Source organism: Sorex araneus, chromosome 3, assembly GCF_027595985.1.
Source record: "Sorex araneus isolate mSorAra2 chromosome 3, mSorAra2.pri, whole genome shotgun sequence".
Classification (NCBI taxonomy): domain Eukaryota; kingdom Metazoa; phylum Chordata; class Mammalia; order Eulipotyphla; family Soricidae; genus Sorex; species Sorex araneus.
Genome location: NC_073304.1, coordinates 93,295,401 through 93,321,686, shown reverse-complemented (window position 1 = coordinate 93,321,686; position 26,286 = coordinate 93,295,401). Strand labels below are relative to the sequence as shown.

Sequence of the window (26,286 nt, the reverse complement as noted above, 5' to 3'; positions counted from 1 at the left end):
TGGTTCCTGTGAGAAGATGTAACCTCTGTGCTCTAGGAAAACTGATAATAAGAACAAATATAGGCAACTGATTTCTGTTCATACTAAAATGGACTCTATTCTCCTTGTATACAATTTTGGAGCCTTCTTACCTGAGATTTTACTCCCACGGGAGCACAGGGGAGAGTATGTCAAACTTTCAGAGTCCAATTCTGGTCTTCCTCAATAGGTTGTCAGTGGTCTACCTAATCCAACCAAGTTGTCTCTAAGTAGAATAGTTGTGCTTCTATACAAGGAAGGAAAAGGCCTGGGAATAACTTAAATGTTAAAAATATAGAAGTGATTTAATCAACATTCTTAAATGATAGAAATAGACACTGGGGAGATGGGAGTGTGTCAATCATTCTCTCTCAAGGCATTTAGAACCCTATAATGCTGGCTCCTTCTATCTCATCTTCTCTCAGCTAAGTTTGCAGGCCTATTGTCTTCCTGTCCTGAACCCTGAAGCTCATACTTTTTTTTTCAGTTGACAATGTAACAGTGAATTTCAAAGACTGAGAGTCTCATTTGGCTTATGGGTACAGTGAAAAGAAGCACCTCTGACTGTGCTGAGTCCAACCATCTACATTTTCAGGAAGATTTCTTATTAAATTATATTGTAGGTATTTCCCTTTTGCCATCCTCAAGATTTCATTTAGAAAAATTCTTTGGAATTTATTACTTTATCTCTTTCCTTGGTCATGTACTTGGGACTATAATCTTTTAAACAAGAAAGTTGTTGCCATCATTCTCTTGCTTCCCACTGCCATTCAAGACACTCTTTCCTGGTTGATCTAGACTATAGGTGCAACAGTGAGTGTTAATTCTCTAGATTAGGTAAATTACTCAGTGCCATTGGGCTGGAGCAATAGCACAGCAGGTAGGGTGTTTGCCGTGCATGAAGCCAACCCGGGTTTGATTCCTCCTTCCCTCTTGGAGAGCCCGGCAAGCTACTGAGAGTATTCTGCCTGCATGGCAGAGCTTGGCAAGCTACCTGTGGCATATTTGATATGCAAAAAATAGTAACAACAAGTCTCACAATGGAGATGTTACTGGTGCCTGCTTGAGCAAATCAATGAGCAATGGGATGACTTAGTGCCATTGAAGGGAAATATCAGAGAAACACTCATGTTGCTTTGTAAGTCACCTTAAACAGACAAATAGCATCTTTAGAATTGTAAGTTAGATTATTTCTGCATGAATATTTATATCCCAACAAACTTATACTTTATCTTCAAATAACTATAAATTACTCTTATAAATTTTTGTAATCTACTTATTTTTTCTTTTCAAGTCCAACACTGTAATATTCGCTGTATGAATGGAGGTAGCTGCAGCGACGACCACTGTCTGTGCCAGAAAGGCTACATAGGGACTCACTGTGGACAACGTAAGTACAAGCCGTAATCATACATGCTCAAGATATTAACAGATAGATAAACAAGTAGGCAAGTGTGCAGACAAGAAGAGCAAGACTTATGTGCTGATGGATTTTCTTTGATTACCTGTGACCTGACAGTTTTTACAGATGTCAGTAACTCTTAAACAGGACTGGATTTCTGACCCAAGACACCAAACCCCGAGTTCCCAATTATAACTTTGGGAATGCGATGTCGATTCACTTTATTTTTATTTACCTTCACTGAACTCCTTACCTCATAACTAACTTATAATCACCCGCACACACAAAAGTGCAGAATTTGTGCTCATTACAATTATATATATATATATATTTGATCAAATATCTCTGTCTGGATTTTAAAGAAGACTCTCAAGTAATATATTTCAAAGCACAACCGCGTATCTTTCCATGAACATGCCCTGTTTCTTGATTCATGGTGCCTGAATCTCTTTAGTTTCTTCATCGAGGTTCTGCTACTCAGTGCTCATCACATAGTGTTCACTCTGTAGACTCTTCACTAACACCATGTATTATGTGTCTATGCTGTTAGTCCATCATTTTCCAGAAGATAAGAACTCCTTTCAAAAAGCTCATTTAAAAATTATGCTAATAACCGCTGTTGGAGAGGATGTGGGGAGAAAGGGACCCTTCTTCACTGCTGGTGGGAATGCCGACTGGTTCAGCCCTTCTGGAAAACAATTTGGACGATTCTCAAGAAATTAGATATTGAATTCCCATTTGACCCAGCAATACCACTGCTGGGAATATATCCCAGAGAGGCAAAAAAGTACAATCGAAACAACATCTGCACATGTATGTTCATCGCAGCACTGTTTACAATAGCCAGAATCTGGAAAAAACCCGAATGCCCCAGAACGGATGACTGGTTGAAGAAACTTTGGTACATCTATACAATGGAATACTATGCAGCTGTTAGAAAAAAGGAGATCAAGAATTTTGTAGTTAAGTGGATGGGCATGAAAAGTTTCATGCTGAGTGAAATGAGTCAGAAAGAGAGAGACAGACATAGAAAGATTGCACTCATCTATGGTATATAGAATAACAGAGTGGGAGACTAACACCCAAGAACTGTAGAAATAAGTACCAGGAGGTTGACTCCATGGCTTCGAGGCTGGCCTCACGTTCCGGGGAAAGGTCAACTCAGAGAAGCGATCACCAACTACATTGTAGTCGAAGGCCATGTGGGGGAAGGGAGTTGCGGGCTGAATGAGGGCTAGAGACTGAGCACAGCGGCCACTCAACACCTTTATTGCAAACCACAACAGCTAATTAGAGAGAGAGAACAGAAGGGAATGCCCTGCCACAGTGGCAGGGTGGGGTGGGGGGGAGATGGGATTGGGGAGGATGGGAGGGAGGCTGGGTTTACTGGTGGTGGAGAATGGGCACTGGTGAAGGCATGGGTTCCCGAACTTTGTATGAGGGAAGTATAAGCACAAAAGTGTATAAATCTGTAACTGTACCCTCACGGTGATTCTCTAATTAAATATAAATAAATTAAAAAAAATAAAAATTATGCTTATGCTTATAAGAATATATGCCCATCAGAAAATTAGGAAAGGACATGTGAAAAGCAAAATTATCCATGATTTTGTGATTCTATGTCAACAATGGTCATTTAGTACCAGAGATTTTATTATATATATGTATATATAAAACATTTTTATAACACTTTTCACTTAATAATTTATTATGTTTTTTAAAAATTGAGTATTTAAAAATGAATACAGAACGATGACTGTATTCATTTTTTTTCCTCTTTGGGTCACACCTGGCAATGCACAGGGGTTACTCCTGGCTTTTTACTCAGGAATTACTCCTGGTGTTGCTCGGGGGATCATATGGTATTCTGTAAATCAAACCCTGGTCAGCTGCGTGCAAGGCAAATGCCCTATCCGCTGTACTATTGCTCCAGCCCCATTAAAAATGTAAATAATACACAATTATATGGATGCTTTACTGTTTATTTAATGAATCTTCAGTGATTAACATTTATGTTATTTCTAGTTTTTTCCCTTAGTCATTTATTGTGATGATTGATACTATTGTAAAGAAACCCAGAACTTATGTAATGCCCTTATACCTGTCCACACACTGCACTGTGGTGAGAACAATGACTGAGCTCTGTGTAGCCCATGCAGAGCATGCAGAGATGAGAGGCAAAACTGTCTCCCAGTGTTAGAGAGCCTTGAGCTCAATCTTGAGGGAACTGTAGGAGTTTGCTTGACATAGGATGGGAAATGAACTTTCCAGGCAGATGGCACAGCATGACCCAGAACACCAAGAATATGACCTGGCAAGAGATGTCACATGGGGCAGTTGCTTCGGTACTGCTAGAGCTTGAGTGCTGAGGAAAATGATGGGAAGGGAAGCAAGGTCAGAATGGAAGTCATGGACTGGTTTTGATTATGTACTAGTTTTCATCTAAAAATTAGCCAGGGAGGTGATTGATTTAACAACCATCAATAGCAGGATTCATCTATGAAATTAGGTACTCCGTGCTTGCTACATTCTAGGCATATTTTCATGTGTTAACTGATTTAACATAAGAACGGTACTTTGAGTTAGAAGCCCTTTCTTTAATCTCATATTTTATGAGAAAACTATGAAACAGGGATTTAAGTAATCTGTCTTAAACTATGAAGTTTGGGTTTGAACCCAAACCCAAGGAGTTGGACTTGTAAGCCACTGCATTCAGTGTTATGAAATGCTGGCCTGTACACTTCACTTATAAAGATTCAGAAAGAGAACGATGATTGTATTCATAGTATGGAGTTTGAATGGGAAAGGGAGAAGCAGGAATTAGGAATACAAGTCGGAAGATTATGTTGCTTGGGGGTAGATTCACAGGCATTTTCAGCAGGGGAATAAGAAACAGATATGGTACATGGCTTTCTGCTCCCCGTGGTACTTCCTGGAGGAATTTAGCCCAAATCATAATATAGACTCAGTTAATACTCGCGGAGCGAGAGACTTGACTTTAATTTTCTTATGTTTAGCATGGGAAAGTTGACTTAGATAAACTAAAATTTTCATTTTCTGCTTAAAATAGCTTCACTTTCCGTGGTTATAAATCAAGGCAACTCAAAGCAATTATTTTACAAAAGCCTCTCTAATTTTATGACAAAAATGGACCTTGCCATAATTTTGTGTTATTAGCTGTTTGCCTTCCTTGGGTCCTGATGCCAAGAGGATGTCAGGACAGAATTATATGCAAAAGAGATTTATTGGGGAAAAGCTCTGTGAAAAATAAAGGGGAGAGGAAGGAGGAAGTCATGGACTGGTGTTGAGGGTCTTTAGACTATGAGGGTCTTTAGACTATGGTGCAGGCTTGACACTTTTGCAAGAAGAGAAAGAAGAAAGAATGATTATGTAGAAGGAAGCTTAAACGAAGTGTAGCTCCAAGAAAGTTGGGCTTCTGAGGAGTGCAGAGCAAGTATTTCCCACTAGAAGAAACCTGCAAAGCAGAGAAATGTACTTGAGGTGGGAACTTTCCAGTACCCGCCTAGCCTATGCTAATTGGATGATAGCAACCAGGATAGTGTGTCCTTGGTGTGACCTTCTCAGTGGGTCTCAGGATCGGCACTGGAGATTCCTGTAGTAGGTTCTTTTCAAGGGACATCTCAATGACTCAGTTCCATCATAGCTTCAGGAGTACAAACAAAATGCACTATGAAGGATGAATTAATTTTAGTAAAGGTCTTAGGAAAGACTTAGAGGAATGAGGTTTGAGCTGGGCGTTGGAGAGTTGGTGGGACTGACAAGTTTGGCAGGGAAGTGCTACCCCAATGGATAAAAAATTGAAAGAGGTCACTTATGAAAGAGTTGCAGGAATTTATACAGAGAAAGTTGTTCCAGGCATTAGTGTTTAGTTCTTACTTAACACCTTTTTCTGGCAAATACAATGTCCATCTCTCTAGAATCTCTTGACTTATCTCATCAATAGTTTTCGTTGACTTGGTTATGCTCATTGAATCTCCATTATGATGTGTAAATTACTGAATTTAGTTTTAATGTTTTGTTGATTTCAGTTAATTAGGAGATTTAACATACTGTTCTTTTATGGGAGCCCTTGGGCAATGAAACGAAAAATCATAAGCAAAAGAGTCAGTTTACTAAGATGCTGTTCTCATCCAGAAAAGTCTCAGATAAATCACCCATTTAGATGCAGTACTGAAAGTATTGCTGAGAAGCATGGAAATGAGATTGTCAGCATTCAGACAGGAACAAATATACCCCTATCAAGCAACTTGATAGAGATACCACTCCTAAGAGTTGATGGGGGCACATCCGAGGAGCAGAAACTATAGTGTAACTGTTTAAAACAAATGTTGGGATGGTTATTTGGATTTTAATGTTATTGTCCTTTCAGGACTGCTGGTGTAATATCACTGGGAAGTGTTAGAAGCCTCTCAGCTTTTCTTTCTTTATTTTGCAGCTGTCTGTGAAAGTGGCTGCCTCAATGGAGGTCGATGTGTGGCTCCAAATAGATGTGCTTGCACTTACGGCTTTACTGGACCCCAATGTGAAAGAGGTAAATAAAAAAAAGTACACACACACATATATATGTACATACATATGTGTGTATATATGCTTAGAAATGACTTGTACTATTATTGATTTCAACATACTTTGTGTTTGTGTGGCTTCTTCTTGACTTTTGCTGAGCTTTGAGGGGGTTTCCAAATTATCACGAGGATGACAAACTCATAGTCCTAAACTGTGCATGTTGTGCAGAAATTCTTGCCAGTGAGTTGCAGGATTCAATGAGAGTATGCTTTAGTACCAGTTGGCATCAAGATGAAAGAGAAAGAATTTTCCATAGGGTAATGATTGAGCTCATTATTACCCTAGTGAATTAGAGAATTCAGTGAGTCCAAGCAAAACATCTGTATGGAAAGGAGAAAATTCAGCATGAAAATAGATTCACCAAAGAGATCTCTTAGAATCTGGTGGGGGTTGTAGTGGGATCCAAACTCAGGATTTATTGTTCACTGTGGAAAACAGGAAGTATCTGCAGAGGAGCAGGGATTTTTCTTAGGTGGCTTATTTAGGACAGCCCACTGAAGTGTCCCTAATCATCTTCAACATTTGTATTTGGCAAGACAAAGGCACAAAGAGGCAAAGGAACTGCTTGAGATCAAACACAAAAAATGAAGCTTGATTTGAATGTTAATTTTTCTGGTTTCAAGTATAACCTTATTGCTGCTCCTGATTAAGATTTCTACCTTATTTTCTTGTATATATATATATGCAAATATGAAAATTAGATGTGTGCAGAATATATAATAATCTTGTTTCCTTTTTCCCCTGAATTTTTTTTTATTGTTTATCTTGTCTCTATGTTCATAGTCATTTTCTCATTTCTACTTTTAAAGTGAAGGGTTAAAGAGTCATTTCACACAAAACAACAGTTGAAAAATTATCATGAACTTGAATCACAGTGGTCACTTTAGCCAAGTTATTAACTATGCATTTTACTATAAGATGGAAAGTAAAGATCCAGTAGTGTATGTTGAATATATGTCATGCAAACACAAAACACAGAAAATGGTATGTAAGAAATTTTTATTTTAAAAAAAGTTTATCTAAATTCTGTTATTTGTTTATAGAAAGATACTATATGTTTTAGCAAGACTCTGACTAGGTCAATTATTGTTGTTGCAGAATAAGTTTTTATTATTTTTCTATTATAACACCACTGCATGTATTGATGTTTATACATTCTTAAATATTCATTGTGACTAGGATAATTTTGAAATCTCTTCTTAAAGCTGATTCTTATTACAATCAAAAATTTACTTTTAGTGACGTGGAGTTGCTACATATCTAATATATCAAGTATTAAAGATAGCAACTTCAATTAGGTAGTATATTTCAACGCATTAGGTAGTATATTACAATTCACAAATTTACTTTTAGTGACTTGGAGTTGCTATATATCTAATATATCATGTAATAAAGTTATGTACTTCAATTAGTATTACTCTATTGACTTATTGCTTGGTGAAGAAAATTATAGTAGGATGAAATTGTTAATGTATGAATTGAGAAGTGATATGTGAAAATGATTTATCAGCTGATAATTCTTAGTTCAATTTATTTTATAAAAATTACTAATAAGTTGAAAAATAGAGTGTCTCTAGTAAAGTAGTTAATAATTTGTTGCATGGCTCATAGTTCATGTGTTGATTATAAATGTCTGAAATGAAAAGAGATGATATTAACCATTAGCACTCATTTTTCAAAGACTTGATCTTTAAAATAATTTTGGACTTAAAAATATGTACCATATATTTGCTTATTTATTTTTTCTGAAGCACCATGGTTTACAATACCATTAGTGGTAGGGTTTCATTTATACGATAAATAATACCACACCCTCCCAGAGTATCTGTCCCTCAACTTGCCTGTCTCTGCCAACACAGTAAACTTCACTCAGTAGACCATCCTCAGGTGCTGTTGTCTTTGTCACTTCTTTACCTTGTTTCTTTATATACCACATATGACAGAACCATTCTCTATCTGTCCCTCTTTTTCTTGCTTACTTTACTCAACATCAACTCCTTTGGTTCCATCCACATAGTGGAAAATTGCATGATTTTATATTTTCCTTATAGCTGAGTAGTATTTCACTGTGTATATACACTACAGTTTTTCTTTATATAGTCATCTGTTCTTTGACATTCTGGATGTTTCCAGACCGTGACTATCGTGACTAATACTGCAATGAACTTTGGAGTCTAAATGAAAGATTTGGTCTTTGACCAAAGTAGGAAATTATGTAAATAGATGATTTTAAAATATGAAAACTACCATATCACAAATTTCAGAGCATCTTTAACTGCTTCACTCCATGATAAGTCTATCTTTAAGTTTTCTTCAAGGTTTAAAGGCTCTGTTGACTCTTCACAGTGGTGATTATTTAAATAAAATTAATTCTTAAATAACAGATTTTTAGGTAGTTGCTGTGAGGAACAGGAACATACTTTCTTTGGGACAAGGACAGTAGTTCTTGTCTGTACTTATTTTTGATCAGGTTTCAACTCCCACTGTCAGTTTTTCCTCCTATATCTATGGGAGTTGCAGCATGTAGCACAGCTACTTTATCTAATCATTGTCAATGGACGTTGAGGTTGAGTTTACATTTTGGCTATTATGTATAATGCTTGTATGAACATAGAGTATAAATATTCTTTCAAGTTCATGTTTTCATATCAGAAAGTATATTTCAACAAAAATCAAGTGGAAGTGAACAAATGGAAAATTTTCTGTCATGATATGATAATCAGTGAAGGAAATATCTAAAATGTTATTTACAAGTATTTCTCAGTAGTAGTTTTGACTCTAGGAGATAAATATTAGGACTTATTTTTTGGCTTTTTGGGTCACACCCAGTGATGCACAGGGGTTACTCCTGGCTTTGCACTCAGGAATTACTCCTGGCGGTGCTCGGAGGATCATATGGGATGCTGGGAATGAACCCGGGTCGGCCGCGTGCAAGACAAACACCCTACTCGCTGTACTATCGCTCCAGCCCCAATCTTAGGACTTTTATATATCTGTAACTATGTCATAGATCCAGAGAGCTAAGTTATACTGAAAGTATTGTATGTACTTTGGGTAATACTCGCTGAATTGGGATTATTTTAAGCCCCAAACCGGATTTTATTAATTCATGACCAACATATGTTGCTTTGTGATGAAGGGAAAAGTGCATTCATGCTTGAATTATGGATATAACATCAGTTCAACAGATGAAAACAAATTAATGAAACAAACTTGTCTCATGCAATTTTTAGTCAGAATAAAAACCATACTAAAGCAATCTTGGCTAATAATCCTCATTTGTCAAGTAGTAATGACCATTGTCCAGTTTAGGCAATAATACTTAGAGGAAGAAAAGCAGAATTGTTTTTTATTTACTGAGACTGCAAAGATTATTTTTAAAAATGGAATGTGAATATCTTTAGTTTTATTCTTCAATTTGTTACAGTCCTCACCATTCCTTATTTTATATATCCTGGTCACTGAATTCATTTCACTTGCTTCATAGCATTGTGGGAACTTGAGTTTGCCATCTTCTGCTATGTTTTCTATAAAAACGTATATCTCTTATTCATCTTTTTATAGCCCTAAGACTTCTTTCTTTTACTATTTTCCATTTTTACACTGGAATTTTTCCCATTGTTTTCTACCATTTCTTCCTGTCAATTTATGGTTTGCATGTTTCTACCATCTTCTTCTTCCCCATTTTTGCCTTGTCTTTGCTTGGTAGGGTAATATTTGTCATTGCCTAAGCTCAGCTATATATTATGTTAGTTTTTGTGAAGAAAATATTGCAGTGAGGTCAGTGCCTGTAGGCAATGACAGCACAAGCTAGTTTTGTGTTACCATGGATACTGCCAACGAGACCCTGTGGAATCACTTTCTCTTGCCATCTTGCCTCAGAGGCAGATCATTTAAAATCTTGCTGAACACTCTGAATCTTATGTATGGATGAGACATCTCAAGGTAATGCGGAAGAGAAGAATGGTGGCTACAGACCTGAATTTGGGCATGGGAAAGGGTGATGGGCATGGAAATAGTCTTGGGGAAGAAGAAAACAAAGACACTGAGAAAAACACAAGGAAAAGCAAGAAACCAGGAGAGCACTGTGCCAAAGATAATAAAGACTAAAAAGGAGTAAAGAAATAGTATGGCAGTTTAGATTCTCCTAGGGACCAAAAAAATGAATGAGAATCACAGAAAGGGCCCTTTGATGTATAAAGGGCTGACATATACTTGGTACCCCGTGTATACCAGACAGTGCACTGAACGTTTGTTAATTTGTGACAACTGAATGAGAAAAGTCCTCTACTAAATCCCATTTCATAGAGAAGCTTTCAGAGGCAGGGAGGTCAAATTGCCTACCCAAGCATGGTGAGATAGTTGCAAAGGTTGCAAACAAAGATGGCCCAGCATGGGAGCTGCAAGATAGTATAGTGAGTAACACTTGCTTTGCAAGCAGCTGACCTAGGTTCAACTCCAGGCACCCATATAGTCTCCCAAACTCATTATCAGCGATTCTTGAATTCAGAGCCAGGAGTATGCCCTGAGCGCCACTGGGTGTAGTCCAACCCTCACCCCTCACCTCCCAACAATAATAATAATTAATAGTAATAATACTGAACCCAGTCATCTGCCTTATAAGCTCATGCATATATATACCTGTTGTGCCAGACTTGTATTTCAGTGAGGAGAGGTAACCATTAGGGATTTTCTTATGAATTTTATAAGAAGAAACAGAACCCTGCATTTTAGAGTGGAAGTAATAGATTAAGAAAAAAGCTCTTGAAAAACAATTAGTTAAGTAGATGGTTTCCTCCCTAGTAAAGTTGGAAGCCTTTTTTTTTAAAGCTTTTAAATCATTTTAAGTCAGGGGGAAGGCATCTTAATTTTTTTCTTGGATATTTCTAATGTAGGATTTGGAATATTTTTATTATTGATTCAGATATCTTTTTTTAATTAAAAAAATTTAATTAGTGAATCACCATGAGGGTACAGTAACAGACTTACATATTTTTGTACTTGTGTTTCCCTCATACAATGTTCGAGCACCGTCCCTCCACCAGTGTTCATTCACCACCAGTGAACCCATTATCCCTCCCACCTCCCAGAACCATTCCCCCCTCCCCCCACCTCTGTGGCAGGGCATTCCCTTTTGTTTTCTCTCTCCTTTTGGGTGTTGTGGTCTGTAATAAAGGTATTGAGTGGCCATCATGTTCTATCTATAGTCTACTTTCAGCATGCATCTCCCCTCCCAAGCAGGTCCTCCAACCACAGTTTACTTGATGTTCCCTTCTCTATCTGAACTGCCTTTTCCCCAGCATGTGAGGCCAGCTTCCAAGCCATGGAGCCAACTTCCTGGTACTTATTCCTTCTATTTTTGGGTGTTAGTCTCCTACTCTGTTATTTTATATTCCACAGATGAGCGCAATCTTTCTATGTCTTTCTCTTTCTGTGATTCAGATATCTTAAATATAAAAGTTTACTGAGTAAATTCTACATATTTTTATTATACACAAATGGGCTCCAGAGGACTGAATCAGCATACTTAGATGTGTAATTGCAAAATTAATATTGTCATATAGTGCGTACAACTAAAGATTATATAGTTTCCTACAATATTATAATATAATTTCAAAACCTTATTTTGGACTTCTTTTTCAAAATTACATTTCAAATTAATGTGATTTCTTCCCTACACCTTTTCCAAGAGGCAATAAGTTAAAAAAATAATTTGTAATAATTTAGTATGAATTCTAATGACTATAGTTAAATGCTAATTGTTCAGAATAAAAATTTACTAAGTTTGAAAGTCAGCAAAAAGTGGCACAGATCTGGGGAGAAAGGAACCCTCATTTTCTGCTTGTGGGAATACTGACTGGTCCAGCCTTTTTGGAAAACAATATGGACATTCCTTAAACAACTAGAAATTGAGCTTCCATTTGACCCAGCAATACCACATTTGGGAATATACCCTGAGGGTCCAAAAACACACAGTGGGAACACCATCTAGACCGCTATGTTCATTGCAGCACTGTTCACAGTAGCCAGAATCTGGAAACAACCTGACTGCCTGAGAACAGATGTATGGATAAAGAAACTATCGTACATCTACACAATGGAATACTACACAACTTTTAGGAAAAATGAGGTCATGAAACTTGCCTATAAGCGGATAGACTTGGAGAATATCATGCTGAGTTAAATGAGTAGAAGGACAGGGACATATATAGAATGATTGCATTCATTTGTGTGATACTAAAAAAAAAAGTATGAAACTAATATTCAGGGCCAGAAAAAATAGGCTAGGTGTACTGGTCAATGGTTGGCCAATGGTGTGGGAGATGCTAGGTAGTGAAGATAGAGGAGGATCCATTATAACAATACTAGTTGGAAATGATCATTCTGGACAAGAACTGAGTGTTGAAAGTAGGTAAAGGGATATACGTGAAAACTTTTCAGTATATGTATTGCAAATCATAGCACTGCACTGTAGCACTGTTGTCCCATTGTTCATCGATTTGCTTGAGCAGGCACCAATTACATCTCCATTGTGAGACTTGTTACTGTTTTTGGCATATCAAATACGCCATGGGTAGCCTGCCAGGCTCTGCCGTGTGGGAGGGATAGTCTCGGTAGCTTGCCAGGCTCTCCGAGAGGGGCAGAGGAATCGAACCGGGTCGGCTGCATTCAAGGGAAATAATAATTCCTAAAATGAGAGAGAAAGAGAGAAAGAGAGAGAGAGAGAGAGAGAGAGAGAGAGAGAGAGAGAGAGAGAGAGAGAGAGAGAAGAGGTGCCTATCGTAGAGGCTGGCTGGGGTTGGCTTGAAGGGGTGGAAGGGAAACTGGGGACACTGGTGCTGGGAAATTACAGTGGTACAGTGGTCGAGTGATGGGTGTTGGAACATTGTATGGCTGAAGTGCAACATGGACAATTTTCAATGCTGTCAAAATGATTCAATAAAAATAAAATAAAATAAATCATCAAAAAGAAATGTGCTCTAAGGCTCTTAAAGCACTTGGAACTGGATTAACATTTCACATCAGACTTTATGTGAACCAAATGATGACGTTTTGGGAAAGCATAAATGAGAATAACAAGCTTTCTATCACTGCTTCATTTGAAAGTTTCATTATATGCCATATGAATTGTAAACATGGACATGGATCTAAACTCTGACACATTTGTTCAGTTCTAAACTCCTATCCATCTAAATGGTAAAGACAGAAGTTGGATTTTTGCCAGATCAAGAAACTCTTTCGGCTGTTTCTCTGGTTCTTGGTAGGCAAAGCATTATTGAACTTGTAGCTTTAAAAAAAGGGAATGATGGGGAGAAAGAAATAGAATTAAGATGAAAATATGACAGTGATTCATGTCCATCAGAGAAGCAGAATCAGCCAGTCCATCACAAAGGTTGGTGAAGTGACTGTTCATCATGCTTGCTTTAAGGGACTCCACTGGTAATGGATCTGGGAAAGGTTTTAATGTGGTTTTTTTTTTTTTTGCACAATGATGGAAGAGTAGATAATAAGATAGATAGGTTCATTGTAATTATATTTTATTATCATATATGCAGCTGATATTTGAGAAACCCATATTCTCCTTAATTGATTTCTTCTATTTCACTAAACTGGTGATTTCACAGAGATTTAAAAAAATATTTTAAAAGTTATTTTATATTTTTGTTTTGGGGCCACACATGGCAGTGATCACAGGACTTCCTCCTTTCTCTGAGCCTGGCTGTGCCCAGGGAACTGGATGTGGCACTGAGGATCAAACCTGGGCTGACTGTGAGCAAGACAACTGCCTTATCTTCTATACCATCTCTCCAATCTTCACAGGGTTATGTTATAGTAATTTCTTTGAGTATTTAACATAATTTCCCCAAAGCAATTGATAAGTGTGTACTTTGTAAATCTCGAAAAGCAGCATCTACAGTGTGTCTAATGAGGGATTTATACATAAAATGATGCAAACACATAATAACTAGATAGCATATTTTGAGGAACAATTGCCCCTCGTAGAAACAGAACCCCCTCTCAGAGGTCTCTAGAATGCTTTATGGAATCAAGAGCCGGATTTTTTTTTTCTGGAAGGTATCCATGAAATGGGTATTAGCACCTTCATAGCCCAGTTTGGAAGTAATCTTTACATACCTGTACCTTTGGGCTTAATTTTACACAGTTGAAAAATTCAAGTGGTTATTATTAAAGTTCCCACGCTGAGTGACACATTGAATGCCAGAGGATGACTTTAATTCACCAAGTTCTTTACGAAGGCATAACTGTGACTATAGATTTTTTCCTCTGAAAGGTACTAAGCAATAATCTGTTGCTTCTAAAATATGTTAACATTCTCTGTGAGCCTCACTTTTGGTATTTAGTCTGAATGCAAAGTAAATAACAATGTGTTGATAGCAAAATGCCCTAAATGTTACTCTGCAAGTGGTATTGCAACATTTGGCAGTTGATGGATCATTGAATAAACTTGATTTTCCTAGAATAGTTCCAGGAACTACATCTGTTGACTCAGACATTCAGTTTTCGTGGTTGAGTAACCCTATGCACGTAGGGAACATATGTTCCCACGCCTTTGGAGGCTGCACATAGTATGAAATAGCAAGACTCGTTGGAACACAGTCACAGAGCAGATTACTTTTTTGTTTCTCACTCACTGTTCTTCTCAGCCCACCCTGGCCTAGATTTTACTCTGCTGGTGGATGAAATTTTCAAGTCTCTTGGAATTTCTCTTTGTGGGTTCTTTAATGTGAGTAAAGATGACTGTTTTCATTGATTGCTTCCATTTCCTTCCTCAGTCTTTGGACATTCATTGGTGCCTCCAGACAAGCTACTGGGAAAGTATCTGATCCACTGCACATAAGCTTTTCCTTGTAGCAGCCTCAAACTCATTGGTAGAAAACACCAAATCATTCACAAAACCAGATACCTCAGATTAAATCTAATTTCTTAGGATATATATATCCAAATGGAATTTGTTCAAATATAAGTGATTAGCAAATTTTCCTATAGTCAACTCATTTAGATATAATCATTATATCAAATATGTCATAAAAGCTATGTTCTAAGTGAGATATACCTTGGAATCCGAAAGGAATATATGGCTTGTATCATTATGGCCTGAAAATAATTGCCAAGTAAGATAGAAATGCATATTCAAAACATAAAATAGTTAAATAACCAAACTGGACAAAGATTTAGCTACACAAAGTAGATGTGGGAAAAGAGCGTTAAGTGAAAGAAAGAGAGAATAAAAATAGTAGAACCTGGAATTCACCAGCTTCCCTTAGAAAGTTTCTGTTATGACAACTTTCTTGGTGTTGTTGACCTCCTGTGAGAGCAGAGGAGTAAGCATCATTTCAACTTGCTTAACCCCAATAAGGGGAGGGTGTATTTCAAACTCCTGTGGTGCTTTATATCTTACTAAACAGAATTTCTGCACAATATCTATAGAAAGCAGGGTATTGAAATAAAAATGTTCTCCTGTGTACTTTGCATTTATAAATTAGCGGGTGAAATGAGCTGTTTCTGAAATGGTTTTAGCTTCATCCCATTGATAGCAGTCTGGAGACCTTTACCAATTTTATGTGCTCAGTTGAGACCCTTAAGAATGCTTAGTGTTTATGTTCCCTAGGAGTTATGGCCTCTGGAGAGTCTGTGCTGGGTTAGCTTTATGAATGTATATTGAACAAATATATGGGGCTTCATGGTCCAAATCTTGTGCCAAAGTACTTTTTGTAGAACATGAGTCCCGTGAGGTTTTATGAAATGAAGTTTCCATGGTCAATAGCATTTTGGAAACTCTATACCGTGTCCTCTTGGAGAGGCACTGGGTATATTAGCGTCTAGCTCTTGATAGTCCTGCAGGAAGGTAACTGTTCTCATAGTTAATCCAAGCATTTCTAAATCCATTAATATCAGAACTCTCCCTTTTCCTTTTTCTTCCTTAACACCTTTAACATTCAGATCTTGAAGATCTGTGTTCTGATTATTTTAACAGTCATTTAAAAAGTTGCTCGACATCTCCGTTTCTTCAGATTCTTTAAAGATTTAAAATCCACATCTGCTGATGAATGTCTAAATGTCTGAAGGCTTTTATAGGAAGATCCTCGTCATATAGAGCTCACCTATGTCCCCCTTTTAAAAAAATTATTGAATCACCATGAGATATACAATTACAAAATTGTTCATGATTGGGTTTCAGTCATACACTGTTCCATCACCTGTTCCTTTAACCAATGTACATTTTCCACCCCCAATGTCCCCAGTTTTCCTCCCACTCCAGTCCCCCCAGCCTGCCTCTCTGGCAGTCACTTTTCCTGTTTCTCTATCTCACTTTCTCTCTCTTTCCTTCTGAGCCTTATGGTTTGCAAACCAGGTGCTGAAACGTTAACATATTTCTCCCTTTACCTGCTTTTAGCACTCAGTTCTTGTTTCAAGTGATCATTTCCAACTATTTTAAAAATATTTTCCAAACATTAAAAATTTAATGTTTTAGATTTACTCATTATTCAATCCTTTCCTGATTATAGGAAGCTTCACCACTGAATTTCCATTCAATTTTTCTGTCTTCACCATTTCTAGTTGCCTGGACTGCATCCATATTTCTGTTTGATAATGCATGTATCAAACTTTTGATATTTGTCATGAACTTAAAGATGATAATCTGCCCATTTAGTGCTTTTGTTTCTTTCATGAATTTTTTTCCTTGCAATTTTTTACATTTAAAAATAATTGGATGGTCCAGTAGTTGACTTTGGGAACATGTACTGGTACTTTGAGAGGCAGAGAGTCTCTTGCCTGCACACCTGGCTGTCTTCCCCAGGGCTCCTTGGAGGGGATGAGCTCCAGCTTCCCTCCCCACCCCAAGCAGAGCTCCCAGTGGCCAAAGACCATCAGAACCCAGCTGCAGCCATGCTGGAGGCCCCTCTCCACACATTCGGACAGGCCTCATGCATGAAGGTACCGGCAGAGGAACCCAGGTGTGTGTAATCCCATCAACGGCCAACATCCAGAGAGACTTAGAAGCAAGCTCTCAGAAGTGCGTGGCCACAAAGTATGCTTTAGCCTACTTCTCCTTCTGGGAGAAACTGGCAATCTTCTGAGAGTTTCCTGCCCACATGGGACAGCCTTGCAAGCTTCCCATGCTGTATTCATATGCAAAATCCAGTAACAAGCTGGATCTCATTTCCCTGACCCTGAAGAGCTCCCCGTGCAACATCGTTAGGAGGGCTGAGTCGAGATAGACTTCTAAGGTCTCAGGGAAAGGACAAAATGAAATGTTACTGAGCCCGCCCAAGAAATCGGTGATTAATGGGATATCATGATCGTGACTTTAAGAGTTGTGTACTAACTAGGAAGGAATCAGTATATCTACCTCTGTCAGGAAAATGTTTTCCCTCTACATTTATTGGTTATTATAAAGTACATACATCACATACCTATATCTAGAATCTTGTTTGAGGGCTATTATAAAAACTTAGAAGCAAATATAATTTTAATTTTTCTTAAAAATTAATTTTATTAATGAACATGAATTATATCTATCTACTATACATATAGTACATATAGAATATAATCTATATGTACTAGAACACATAGCATTTCCTTTAAACAGCAAGTTTGGTCTATCAGTGGGAATTATAGGGTTAGATACTTAATGTTAGCTTTGAGGATAATAAAATGTTTGACTTCTACTTAATCTTCCAGCTAGACTATGGTGTATCCCATCCATAGACCAAAGAAAAAAATTATCTGATACTTCCATTTTCTGTGGATGTCTTGCATATGTAAGGCCCTGAGTTAGATACATGCACTATGAGAAAAAAAACAGCAAAACATTAAACAGAACAATTAGCCAAAATCAAAGAAACAAGCAAACAAACATCGTGGCAACACATTCTAGTTGAATATGAAGCCCAGTTCTTTGGAAAGAGGCAGGTGATGATGATTTTTTGAGCCAGACCTGACTATGCTCAGAACTTACTCCTGGCTTCATCTTCATCTTCCATCTCTCGTACTGGTACTCAGTAGACCATATATGATACAGGTGATTGAACTTCAATCAGCTTCATGCAAAACAAAGTGCCCTGCCCAACCTAGTATCTCTCCAACCCAACAATTGAATCTTTATTAATGTACTTAATTTTGCCTAAGGAATCTGGAGACTGAATGAAAGGTGATATTTGAACTTATGTATGTTAAAGAAAATGTTTTTGCATGTAAAACATTTTAATACCATCTTTCATATGTAGTTTATATATACCACTTCTCATATATATCTCATATATATCTCATATATATGCATATATACACATATGTACATGTATATACACACATATATAAATACACACATACACATGTACATATATACACACATACACATATATACAGATGTATGTGTGTATGTGTATATGTATATATGTATATATACAAAAACCTCTTATATATATGCATGTGTGTGTATAGTTTGGGAGTTCGTCTCTGTTGGTGCTCAGTGGATATTCCTGACTTGCAATGCTTATGAATGTCACTCCTGATCTATCACTGACAAGATGCTTGTGAACAGGGTCTGTGCAGTACCAGGAATAAAACCTGTGCCTCCTGCATACAAAGCATGAGCTCTAGTACTTTGAGCTAAATATACTTATTGGGTGCTTGTTCTCTGAAAATTAGTACTTACAAATCCATTTGTATTTCAAATAGAAACATGATGATAGATACTGTCAATAAGTTCTCCAACTTTCCTACTATATTTCCTCAGCAGCAATCTTTTCTCTGAATTGTTTCAGAAAAAACTACATAAGTAAGTACCATATCAGGCTATCTGTTTCCTCAGTGGGGGAAAAAGCATGTTCTATTGGTGCAATTCATAAAATAGGCCTATTGCTTTTTCTGGCTCTGGAGAACCATCTCTTCTCAGGAGACATTGTTGACTTTCACTGGTGTAGTACATTCTACAGGCTAAGAGAGAAGACTTGCAGATTGGGTGTAATTTTATCCAAATTGAAACTAATTTTGTGAGTATATTTCAGTACTTAGGGATCATTTCTTTTTTAGAGCCCCAATGGAAAAGCTCGTTTTTCAGTAAATCCCATTCACTAGTTCTGATTTTATTTTTTAAGTTAAAGCTAGTGAACTTTAAAAGACAAAGGCAAAATCATCAACCTGCAAATGTGAAATGCCAATTCATTCTTTGCATAAAGGTTTGTAAATTTTGCTTTGCAAAATGGGCAACATTTTGGAACTTCCTTGTTGGACTGGGGTGCAATTAAAAGCAGAGGCACATATATTTCTTCATGATATAAAACTGGCTTTGGAAAGCATTATGTAACAGAAGTTTGAATGGCCCTCTTTGAGGAAAACAATCCTAAAACACCATAGAAAATGCTCTAAAACATTTTTTAAGATAGCAAAATTTGGAGTTGGATAAAGCTGTCATTTCCTTTCAGACCTTATTTAGGCTTAATTTCTTTCTAGGGCATTTTTTCACAGTGCCGGGCAGAACAAGCTATCACAAACAAAACAAAGGGCAACAACTCTGAGAAGTCATTACAGCTCTATACTGAGCCAATATGAAGTGTGTACAGCACTCCCTGGCTCTTTGACTCTTTATTTTTAATGAATGAGAGGAAGTGATGGGGAGCTTATTTTCAAAACTAATTTTTATGCCAAAGGAGCTTTTTTTTTTTCAAATGTAAAAGTACTGCTATTTACTCAGCCATTGATTAAGCTGATTGAAGTGGGCATGAACTCCACATTACTTTTGTTTTAAATGTTTTTAATTGAATATCCATGAGATAGACCATTATAAAGCTGTTCATAATTGTGTTTCAGTCATACAATGATCTAGCAGCCATCCCTCCACCAGTGTACATTTCCCACCACCAATGTCCCCTGTTTCCCTACCATCATCTCCCAACCCCTCACCCCCCACCCCCAGCCTCCCTCTATTGGAGGGACTTTCCTTCTTGCTCTCTTACTCCTTTTCCGTTTGTGTGTTATGATTTGCAGTACAGGTGCTAAGAGATCATGGTGTTTGTTCAGGGCATTCAGTATTTTTGTTGGGACGGTAAGGCTGGAGTAGCTTTTCAATTGGGCGGCAGATTTGGATTGTGGATGTGACCACTGAGGCTTCTGGAAGTACAGGGATGTGGGCGGGGGAGTAGCTTGTCCTGGCCCCAAGAGAGTCTGGAGATTTCAGTCACAAAATCTGCAATCAGAATTTTCAGCAGGTTATGTCTCGGTGAGATCTGTCCTGAGATAGTGGAGTCAGACCGGGGTCATGGCAGCGATTTTGGATTGTGGAAGGAAGCATTTGCCAGGGGCTCTGCTTGGGCAGGCACCAGGCTGACCCGCTACCCCCTCTTATTCATCCCGATCTGTTCAGCCTTGTGTGGGTCTGAGATTAACTGTGGCTTTTGTTCTCTTTCGAGATTTATTTATGGATCTGTGAAATAAGGCCAATAAATGAGCTTGTATAGCTGAGCCAGAGGTGGTTTGTGGGCGTGGCTTTTGGCCCACAAATACCTAACTTTTGGCCATTTAATTTCTTGGTAAACTTGGTCCCAAGTTGTTGGGGTCTGGCCAAAGGCACAGCATCAATTTTAGCATACCAGGAAGCCTGAAAGACACCATCAGGCTACTGATGCACTCACCCCATGGGTACAGGTTGACCTGCTGGCAGCACCATACCCCCTGCCAAGGGAGTTATTATTCTAATTTTTCAATATCACATGACAGCACTTTTATTTTTAAAATAACTTTATTGTCATTAGTTTAGTTACAGACATTCAGTATTCCAACAACAATCCCACCACCATTGTACCTTCCCACCATCATTATTTCCAATTTTCCCGACCACCTGTTGAGCCTGCCCTCATCGCAGGCCCTCAGTAATTTGTTTTACATTGCATATAAATAATTTGCTAAGAGGACAATCATAGAACATTTCCTTAGATAAAAGTTAGTGAAGATTATTGTATCTCACCATGGAGCCCTTAAGCTCTTATATAAGAGATTACTAAGATGTTACAGGTTAAACCTTCTGTGTTTTCATTTTATTAATCGAGATTGGTTGCTTTCTACAATACATACCATTCAATCTGGTGTGCTACTCCTGGTTTATCAGTGTTATGGAATTTGTGATGTCACACAGCTGAAATATTGCCGTGCACTCCAAGGTATCCAAATTTTTAACAGAGTGATATGCTGGAGTTAAATGCTTAACTGACTGATGGCTTTGGGGCATATGCGTGATTGCCAGGCTGCTGGAATTATAGGGAGATGGTGGGGAGGTAGTCCATCCCTGACCCCACAAAAGCTAGAGATTTCAGTCATAAAACCTGCATACCTGAGTTTTCCAGCAACTTAATTTCTGGATGAGGGTTATCCGAGCATTAGGGTCTGGCAGGGAGCATGGTAGCAATTGTGGAGTGTCTTGACAGTAATTTTAATGTTTTAATTTAAAATGCCTAACTTGGAGACCATATATTTTTTAAGTTCCCGACCATTTCTTAGTATGCTGGGTAAGAATTCTGACTATGAAAAAATTCTACACACTTGCTGACTGTGAGGTATTTGGAAGTTACTTCACATCTCTCAGTTTATCTGTATATGGGAGATATTAATGGTACCTAGTAGTGAGATTGTTGGAAAAATTAAATGACCAATTTATACAAAGTACATAATATAGAGTTCAACACATATACAAGAAATGTTTGATAACTATTTTCTCTTAACATTTTTATTCTCATCAAAGTCAGAATATTTTTGGTTGGAGTCTATTGTTTTACAAAGAGTATCATGAAACTTTAAGCAATCATCAACTTAGAGCTAAACTTAGAAGACCCCATTGTAATTTTAAACTCAGAGGTTTTGTTAACTTATGGTAACAGTATATTTATTTTGGATCTTTGACACAGATGAAGCTTAGAATTTTTCCTGAGATCTTATATTAACCTTATGCTTTTCTTAATTATATATTTAATGTGACTATCACAAAGGCTAACCCTCTAATGTATAAATAGTAATAAAGGAAAGAAAGGGTAAGTGACAATTATTCCCATGAAATAGAATTATTATCACACTGTAAAGTATTATTTTTCACAATTAACCAAAATTTATCAAAGGTTTTTGTATACTTATATGGACTCACACAGATGCAAAAGGGGACTTCAAAGAACAAGTGAAATATAAGAGGTTCTTAGACATTTTAGAAATAATGCATAATTTTTAAATCAACAAGGGTTAATAGAAACCCACTCATAATAAAACATGGATGCTTGTACAAAGTTTACATTTAGCTATCTACATGAGAACTCAAGGAAATAAATATAGAATAGTTGGTTTACAGGTAGGAATAGGTGATTTTACTTATAGAATACACTAGAATACACATTATTCTTTTTTTTTTGTTTTAGGGCCATACTCAACTTTTTATTCCTGGCCAGAGCTTACTCCTTGCTCTGTATTCAGGGATCACTCCTAGTGGGGCTCAGGGAACCATATATGGTGCCAGGGATAGATTGAACGCCTGTTGACTGCATGCAAAGTCAACAACTTACCTGCTGTACCCTCCACATTATCCTTAGTTGTAAAAGACTAAAAGTAGAAATGCTAAAAATATTGCCACAGCACAGTATAGCAGTGGTGCTGTGCCACTCATACTGGGGAACAATAAAAGTGCTATAGCTATTTCTATGGCACTTTAGAAACCCGTAACTCTGGTTATTGAAGAGAATCTGTTCAAAATAGCTTCCAAAATTGGATTCAGTTGATGAGGAACTTCTACTTGTAGATCTCTAAAGCCCTTTAAAAAATATATACTATAGATCCAACAATACTGTAAGCATGAGATCCAAAGCATACCAACCAAACTTAGAAATGTGTCTGTCAAGGAGGCAGGGTCTAGGGTTGGAGGGAACCTGGGCGTTTTGGTGGAGGAAAGGGGATACTGGTGATGGGATTGATGTTGAAACATTGTACACCTGAAACTAAACTATAAATAACTGTATATTTATTTATATATACAGTTATATATATACATTTATATATATTTATATATACAGTTAACATGGTGCCTGAATATTAAAACAATTTTAGTGTAAAAGTTTTTAAAAATAAATTAAAAAAGGAGAGGGATCTTGAGCTTTGTGCTATTTATATTGTTTTTTCATTGTTTTTTTTCTTTCATTCATGAAAGATTAGGATGCAACTTGAGTACTCTAAATAAAAACACACCTTGAAGCTTGTTTGTCAAGCATTTGAGGTAATGCATACTTTTGAGTGAACACAGGCATTCTTTTTTTTTTTTTGCTTTTTGGGTCACACCCAGCGATGCTCAGGGGTTACTCCTGGCTTTGCACTCAGGAATTGCTCCTGGCAGTGCTTGGGGGACCATATGGGATGCTGGGGATCGAACCCGGGTTGGCCGCGTGCAAGGCAAACGCCCTACCCGCTGTGCTATCGCTCCGGCCCCTGAGCACAGGCATTCTTGTCCTCGGTGAATACCTTTGGATGTCATAATAGCCATTTTAGTATCAATTAATCATTTACTGTTTGAAAACTACCTGGCCATCTTATCAATCACTGGATACATTTGTAAAGTTTTAGATGAACAATAGCCGCTTAACAACGTATTATATGATTAAATCATTTTTATATATTTGGTTTGGTAACCTTTGTAAACAAACATTCTCACTGTGTCTAATATATATTAAAAATTAAACAGAAGACATTGTTGAAAATACACTGCATAGAGCTTATGAAATTATTCTTATCAAAGATAGCACTATTGCTATTGCTATATTTTTGTTATTGTCTATATTTTGTTTTATTATTTTCAGTCATGTTATTGCTCCATGAAAGAAGCGACTGTTTGTCTTAACATTCTGTCTCCAGTGTTCAGACCTAAGTAGCTCAGTATTTGCTGACTTGGTGAATGCATAAGTGAATAGTTTTAGGCATGGTTTACTTTTTAATTTTTTTTGAATTTTCAAAAAAGAACTGTGACCTACCACCTCTGCTTTCTATTTTTATATATTTTTGGGGCATCCCAAGTAGTGCTCAGAAGGTCTGGGAGCCACCCAGGTGATTCTCAACCAACTGAGCCAACAGTTTAATGAATATTTGTTGAATTTAAATTATGAAACAGTGCTTTTTGCAACAGAACTGGTTTGGATAGGCTCCAGTATTGTGTGCTGCATGTTGTTTTATGGGTACCTGAAACTATAACTGACCTGATGACTCATGACAATAGGCTACGTGCAACCAAGCTGGACCTTATATTTGATTTTTGCAAGCCCCTTCTGCACTAGTGATTGCAGTTCTATTCACTGTTCACTGATAGAAACTTTCCATCTCTATGTCTTAGTATACACGAATATGAAATTATGGTTAGCTTTGTTTAATTTTATAAGAGTCACAACTGTAGCTAATCTGTGGCTGAAAATAAGAGGATAAGAATGAAAAGAATTAAACTGGATTGTTGTGGGTAGCCTAAAGTGACGTGGATTAATATGCTCTCAATTTTCTTCCCCTGAGAAACATTTGGTCACAAGAAGATATGGATTTCAGAAGAAATTCAAAATTGGGTGTGTGGCTTTTGGCATAGTCTAACACCACTGGAATGGTCTAATAGATATTTTTCTTTTTTCCCATGGTTGCTCAGAAAGATCCAATCTAATCTCTTAGGGTTATCTGTCATCCATAGGCTGAATAGTAGTTTTGCCAGGTCCCACAGAAGAGCCAGTTCATAGAGTGCATTTGGGGTAGTGAGTAATACTCTAAGACACATCCATGAGAAGCTAATGTCAGAGGGCAGCTAATGTGGAGTTTTGAGAGACAGAGAAAGTGACTACTTGATCTCCAAAGAAAGGGGATGTATTTCATGGTGCTTAGAAACTGCAGACTTTGAACTGCAGCTCCAATAGTTCCAAGAAAAAGAAAGTAGTATTTGTCGAATTTTCAGGAACTAATGGTCCAAGAAATTTTGTGCTATCTTTTAACCATAGAGTATGTGGAGTGTCTGTGTATACTTTGGTATAGTGTGGGCAGTTATGGGAATATGTTGACTGGAGATTAGTTGGCAAAATTGGATGAGGGAATAAAGAGAAAATTAAAATAAGATGTTGGATTGAGAAATTAACAAGGAGGGATATTAACTTCAGGGATATAAGTGGAAAAATGTCTTTGATTTCAAAATTTATAGTTTATATCTAATGATTCTTATTGATTCTTATTTTTCAAACGCTATACAATATTAAATGCTAGAAAATCCCTGTACACTAAATAAGTATAAAATATTAATATAAGGTTGTGTTATCAGTAAATACTCTCATCTAAAATACTGAAGAAGTTACAGGGCACATCAAGGGGAGCAAGGAAAAATGTTTATTCATCACAGATTTATTCTTAGATTCTATCTTGGGATCTCTTGTTGCTTTAATAATTCATTTCATTTCAGAACAAATTCTATTTTGTCTTAATATCAGACTGATTTTTGAATAATAATTTAAGAAGTTAATACTGATGACAACTCTCTTAGTCTTGTTGTTGATTGAGAAGATAACTACCCTGTCATACACAGAATGGTTTGGGTGGAGTGAGAACCTAAATATACTTTGGTTTGACTAAGGATAGAAGAGATACTCATTGGTTAGAAGCACTTCCTAGGAAAAAGCCTTATTTCTAACTTTAATTTTTCTTAACAGTTTTTTTTTTGCCACACCTGATAATGCTAAGGAATTACACCTGTCTCTGTGCTCAGGAATCACTTCTGGGAGGGCTGGGGGAACATACAGGGGCCTGGGCATTGAAGTTGGGTGGGCAGCATTCTGGACAAGTGCCATACCTACTGTATTCTCTCTGAAGTCCTACTTAGTTTTTTAAAGGATAGAGTTATTTTATTCATGCTTCTCTTTACCTGGTTTTTCTTTTGAGGGTCTTCTTGTTTTAAATCAGAATGTATTTTACATATGATATTCTGTAAATTTAGGTGTTCAATGTATTACATTGATGCATTCATTTATTATGATCGCCAATATAGTGATAAGTTTGTGCGTTATATTGCTAGGGCTCATTTACCACTTGTAAGTTTGTGTCCTTATGTAATAAATGCCCATGTCCCTAACTCCTGCATCCTCCAGAAACTGCTATTTTACTCTCTGTTTTTATAATTTTTGTTTCATTAGATTCCACCTATAAATATACTGTATAGCATTTATATTTCTTTTTCTGACTTACTTCATTTAGCATAATGTATTCATGGTTTGTCCATATCA

General features: G+C 37.1%; 1 protein-coding gene across 1 annotated transcript in view; it reads left to right on the top strand.

Annotated features, from left to right (window-relative positions):
- FBN1 (fibrillin 1) overlaps nucleotides 1-26,286 on the top strand; it is a 263,339-nt gene that overhangs the window by 57,553 nt on the left and 179,500 nt on the right. Inside the window, exons 5-6 of the mRNA XM_055132062.1 lie at nucleotides 1,313-1,408; nucleotides 5,877-5,972. Coding sequence (XP_054988037.1) covers nucleotides 1,313-1,408; nucleotides 5,877-5,972 — 192 coding nt within the window. The remainder of the gene's footprint in view (nucleotides 1-1,312; nucleotides 1,409-5,876; nucleotides 5,973-26,286) is intronic.